At 37.3% G+C, this 6,000-nt stretch overlaps 1 protein-coding gene across 1 annotated transcript; it reads left to right on the forward strand.

The window, feature by feature from the left end:
• The first annotated feature begins 691 nt into the window (after window positions 1–691).
• Window positions 692–4,903, forward strand: LOC106078005 (uncharacterized). Its single transcript, XM_056018575.1, has 3 exons — window positions 692–726; window positions 820–1,048; window positions 4,064–4,903. The coding sequence occupies exons 1-3, from the start codon at window positions 692–694 to the stop codon at window positions 4,901–4,903; spliced, it is 1,104 nt and encodes a 367-aa protein (XP_055874550.1).
• Window positions 4,904–6,000: the final 1,097 nt, after the last annotated feature.

Here is a 6,000-nt window from a genome sequence, read left to right on the forward strand (position 1 = left end):
TTTTAATAATTTACACCTAAAATTCTAGCGGGGCCTATGAAAGTGCGGGGCAAACTGCGGCCACATTGGTTGCATTAGCCTAAGACCGGCCCTGCCCTTGAAGATGGCCGCCACAATTCTAACAAAAAAAATTTAACAGAAAATAAAGCCTGTTAATGAATGTTCCAAGAACTCTATTCCTGTGAAAATGATTTGTTTTTAGACTTTGAAATATTTTATGAAGTCTATTTATATTGAAACTTAAAGAGGGTAGCGACCGCCATAAAAAAAATCCCGCCCAGTACCTACGCCTTCTGAATTTCCGGACATGGGACTCTCAACTGTTCTTTGACTTTCGTCCAAAGGGGGGGGGGGGGTGCTGTGACAGTTTAACCAAATCCCTCCATTTGTCCAGGTCAACAGCTGTTCTTAGCAGGACATCACTAGAGAGGCCGGCCCAGTCTTTTACGTTGTCCAGCCAGCTTCGCGCTCCGTCCACTGGACCTTGAAGAACGTTTGGCAGCGAGTCATGTCTTACAATAGGACAGAACCAGCTCAGCGTTCCTCTCTTCACAGTATTGAGGAGTTCCTCCTTTTTGCCAGCAAGAGTGTTGACTTGTAACACTGGGGACTACACTTATATAAAATATCATTAAATAAAACTAAACTAATTAAAATAATAAAAATAGTTAATTTCAACTAGTCTGAAAAGATGATCACTTTAGAGAACAGTGTGCGCATGCGTAAGTCAGTGTGTATGTGTGTATAGGTCTATGCGTGTATATGGGTTACTGTGTATGTGTGTTAATTTTAATGAATGTAAATGTATACTTTCATCAGGTCAATGCTGGGTCAACGACGATTGAAGAAAATAAAAGTGTTGGCGACATTTGGTCTGTTGACCCTGATCTTACTGTACGTCCTGTGGACAGTGTGGATTGAACGTTTGGTGCCCGCGGCCTGGCTAAACACGGACACTGGTCATCTGTACCAGGTGGTCACTGACTTTCAAGATTTTGACGTGGATAACCCATTGACAGAATATGGCGACTTATCTGACCAAATGAAAGTAAGAACTAAAATATGTATACATACATGACATTATAAAAAGACAGACAGACAGACGGACTGATAAAGACATATATACAAAGATAGGTTTAAGAAAAAACAAACTTTGTACAATTGTGTAAAATACTGTGGCAAATCTAAGGCAAGCACTCAACGAAATGAGGTAAATAATAGAGGATGTATTTATTTACAGTTCTAAAATACACAGTGAGACATGGACTTCAGCTATCAAGTCAAAGGCAGTTTTAAGTTCTACAAGTCCATTTCTACCTAAACACTAGTACACTTCCCAATGTCGCTCCAGGTCCTCAATACAGTTTCCCTGGTAGCACGTAGGATGGCTCTTAGTCCCAGACAGCTCAGACTCCCAAAATACCTGCAGATCACTTTAGCCGGATCTAAACCAGTCTTTCCTCTGGAATCAATATGTCATCTATTCCTCGGGTTCAACTGTGTGTTGGTACGCACCATCAGTGTCGGCGCGGGACCATGGTTATAACAATATTTTAAGCTCATTAACATTTCTTTGTACAAATAATTAATGCAATGAAATGAAATACATTGTGCACTTTTAGAGCCACAGGCTTGGCCGCTGAAGATTAGAAGAATAATAAGTAAAGCAGTTCAAAGTTGAAAAGGTCAAAGTTTTCACAGTCAATATCTGAAGAAAAAAAAAATTTAGGGGAAGCACAATAAGTATAAGGAAAGATTGTGTCACACACAAATTGGTAGGTGGGCCCTGCTGGTCAGACGTAGTGACACACCATGGTACCTGCGTTTTCTTCTACTATCCAGTCATGAGCCAATGTGTATGGATTTTTAAATCTTGCCTTTAAACAAATTAACAAGATGTTATTTAGGCAGACTATAGGTAATTGTTGCAAATATAAAATATTTTTAAAATACTAGTTCATTTCAATTTCTCTTAGTAGATTGCACAATTGTCGTGGCTACTAAGTGAAGGAACATGGACACGAATTTCGAAAACGGTTCAAACAATTTTCCTCAAAATTTGACATTTTATGTAGGCCTAGATCTTTGAGGAAAAAATACTTGAAATTGGCCTCCAAGTGAAAACTGTGGCTTGACCGTTATAAATTTTCAAAATATAATAACCTTAAAATAAAATGATCTAGCAATTATTAGCTATCTTGAACATGTTCAGCGGATCTTCCCGCACTCAACTCAAATATTTCTTTGTATTTTGAATATTTTGTACTTTGACTATAGCCTACGTTTCAACGGGTATTTCCGCACTCGACTCCAATGTTTCTTTGTATTCAGTTGAATAAGTATACAGATGTGGAGGAATATATTGCGCACCGTCTAAAATACAAATCATTGGCTGGACTATTAAAATTATTGAAGAAAAATATTTCATTTATCGATACACAATATTAATATTAAATCTATATCTGTAACTAGATTCAGTATTCTAGTCTAAGCCATCGTTTTCTTTGTGTTGTTTATTTTATTTTATTTTATTTTTGTTATTTTCGTTTGGATCTCTATCATCAAACTAGAATTTTCTATACTCTGAGTAGATTTATACGTGGACGTAAACAGGATTCTTTTTTTTTTTTTTTGGTGGCGGAGGGGAATGGGGCGTTGTAAAAAATCTATATATATAATTCTCTTCTTCCCTCAAGAGTTTAAACAAGAAGTAAAGGAAAGATAACTCTCTTATTTCTGCGGATAGTCCACGAGAAAACAAGAGGGGGTGGGGGAACAAGTATTCACAGGTGGCTACGGTTGGCTGCGCGCTGGACTGTCAAACCCTGCCTGCTCCCATCCCCCTTCGTCCTGTGGGAAGTTTGTACTAGGAAGTAAACTATCGTCAACTGTGAAGGAACATCCGAAACATGTAAAACATTTTACAAACAAACATTTTGCAAACACTAATAGCAGGGCCGGACATAAGCATTGTAGGGCCCTATTCGAAACACATTTCGCGGGGCCAAGTTTGGGTAGAGAAGCGGACAATAAGTGAAATTTAAGAGTTTGTATTAGAAAATAAATTCGTCTATGCATTTTATTCATTCTTTACTACGCACAGAATTACTACACGAGCCTTGCGTGTAGCAAAGTCATACAGTATATCATAATAATTCTGTTTCCTACATAGATCTCGCTCAATAGCAACAATTACCAAATGTTTAAATCTATCTTTGAGAATTGTTGACCTCAAGTAATTCTTCATTAGTTTGAGGCGCGAGAAGCTTCGTTCATCTGATTACGCCATTACGGCTAATGCATAATGCCGCTTTTATTTATAGCGCGTAGGATTTGCGTTTTCCATATTGAATGACACCCCAAAATGACACATTGTTTTCTATATATTCCCGTATATTTTGAGGACTTTTTCATATATATTTTGCAATTTTGGGAGATTTTCAGGAGCTCCTGGTAAATTGACAGGATTGCGCGGGAAATCTGTTTTAAGTTATAAAATGGTTTAAATTAATAATTTATACACCTTGAATTAGAGCGGGTCCTATGCAAGTGCGGGGCCCACTGCGGTCGCATAGTTTGCAGTGGCCCTGCAAAAATAGCGGCGTATGCTACGCCGCCGGCCGACTAGTGTACTTTATTTTGTTTAGTACTCACTAGTCATCGAGAGTAAAAGAACGTCTCTTTAACCACGTCATCAGTCAGCTACATAAGAAAAGACTTAGTTTTATAAAAAAAAAAAAAAAAATCTGCTACTTTTTAAAATGATATTTATTTGATAAAATATTCAAAGTGAAAAAGGACAAGTGAATAGTTCAATAATTTCCATCCAGAGTTTTCATATAGACATTAATGAGAATGAATATAAAATTTTTACATATTTGTTTCTAAAAAACAACAACTTTACTTTCTAAAAAAGTCAAACAGGCAACAATAATGTTGTTGTTTTTTATTTCATTTTACTTTTAGAAATCTAAAATCTAGACGGACAGAACAAATTTACAAACAATGACAAAAAATCCTAGCATTTTATTATTAGTTGAACTGTTCTATATTGTTCCTACAGCCCAATTTGTCTCTGTATGAAGAACTTATTCTAGAACGTCAAGCCGTGTTCCAACAGTATCATGACCTCGTGAAACGTTTCCAACCAAGTAATGACCTTCAGGACTCAACCTTTCAACTGATTCAACAATTCCAGCCCATCTTGGAGCCGGTGGAGGCAGCACGTCTGGTCTTTACTCTGGACACTTTTGTTCGCGCCTGCAGTCAACGAAACCTTGTTTATTTCATGACAGAGGCGTCTCTCATGGGTGCGCTGCGTCATCACGGCCTCATCCCGTGGGACGACGACATTGACATCGCCATGAGCTCCAGACAGTGGAGAGAAATTCGGGACGCGCTGGGAAATATTGAAGGCTTTCAGCTCTACGCTCCGCGTGCAAGTCAATGGAAATTTTTTATGTCGTCTGCGAGTTCCTTTCCCGACAAGCCCTTCAAATTTCCATATCTAGACATTTTCTTTTACGCCGAGGACGAGACCCACGCCTGGGCCATAACAAAGGGACTGAAGCACGATCTGATCTATAAGAAAACAGACGTTTTCCCACTACGATTTCGTCCCTTTGAACACTTACTCGTTCCGGTCCCGTGTAACCTTGACCTTTTAGTGCGCTCGTCGCACGACATCGACTTGTGCGTCACCCCAGAGTACATCCACAAAACAAACAGAAATGTGAGACTTCCGGAGCAGACGTCAGTTTCTTGCAGTCTGTTGCACGGCGTCTATCCTTTTGTCTGGGTGAGCAAGTCTGCACGTGCTGGTTACGTTGATGAGTACCTGATGCTTGGCGATGCAGTGTTACACAAAGTGTCAGTGGTCGATGGCTGCAGTGTCTGCACATGACGTCACAGAACGCACGTTGTCAGTGTGATTAATGAACTTGCTGTAGACTCAGAAGTCATTGAGGAAAGTTGAATAAAATATATATTCATTCCAAGTACAGCGTGGTCTCTTGAAAATACTCTGTAATGTCATCACGTCTCTAATTGATAAGAAGACAAGAGTGTCTTTGGAAATCTATAATGGACGTCTCTCTTTCTCCTTCAAATATCCAACCATGTTATTTTATTCAAGACTGTTACAAAGCTTTCATAAGCTAATAATTTCATTTAAAAAATATTTGTTCAGTCTATTACATATAACAAACAGCTATACCAACACGTTTAAACAATAAATAATAATTTTTTTAGTGTAATAAATAGATCTAGATAAAGTTCAGTTGTTATTTTTCATACCAGTCCATTGTTATGATTAAATTCTAGGATGCTTCTATAAGGGAGATAAAGATGATATCCAATTCTGAATAGCGAAAAAAACAAAGTATTATTTAAATACTATTATGAAAATATCATTTTTATTATTATAAAACTGAAGTTGTATTAAATGATAATGACATTTCATCTAGTTCTCTAAACAACTTTCAAAGGGACAATGTTTGTTCTATGACAGACCTCAGTACTGCTGTCTGCTTCTAGTGCATAATTCAACTCTACCAAAGGATGCTCAGGCTTAAGAAAATGTCTGTGTCTGTTGTCTCCACAATTCTATGGTAGTTTATTGCTTAGATAATGTAAATAAGTCTAAACCGAAGGTGAAAATGGAGAACCAAGAATCAGACAGACAGCCTCTAACTCTTGTATTCTCATGGAGATGTCTAGCACTGGCACTGGACATTTCACCACAATTTTTTTTTTTTTTTTGTTGATACTTTTTTTTTTTTCAATAAATTTTCTTTTCTTTTTAAATAATAATAATAATAATAATAATAATCTTTATTATCCGTAAGGAAATTTGTCTTACAATTTGTGCATTACACCAAACAAAAAACATTATAACTATAAGAAACCAAAGTGTACATTCACACCAGACGCACTCATAATTTACATGTGACAAAGTTTATACCAGATTGTTCTTATTTAATGATTTGATTGCCAGGGGAA

Source organism: Biomphalaria glabrata, chromosome 1 (genome assembly GCF_947242115.1).
Source record: "Biomphalaria glabrata chromosome 1, xgBioGlab47.1, whole genome shotgun sequence".
Classification (NCBI taxonomy): Eukaryota; Metazoa; Mollusca; class Gastropoda; family Planorbidae; genus Biomphalaria; species Biomphalaria glabrata.

Coding starts and splice junctions, on each gene's coding strand:
- LOC106078005 (XM_056018575.1), top strand. CDS start 692: ATGATCACTTTAGAGAACAGTGTGCGCATGCGTAA. Junction 727..819: donor AACAGTGTGCGCATGCGTAA/GTCAGTGTGTAT, acceptor TACTTTCATCAG/GTCAATGCTGGGTCAACGAC. Junction 1,049..4,063: donor ACTTATCTGACCAAATGAAA/GTAAGAACTAAA, acceptor TTGTTCCTACAG/CCCAATTTGTCTCTGTATGA.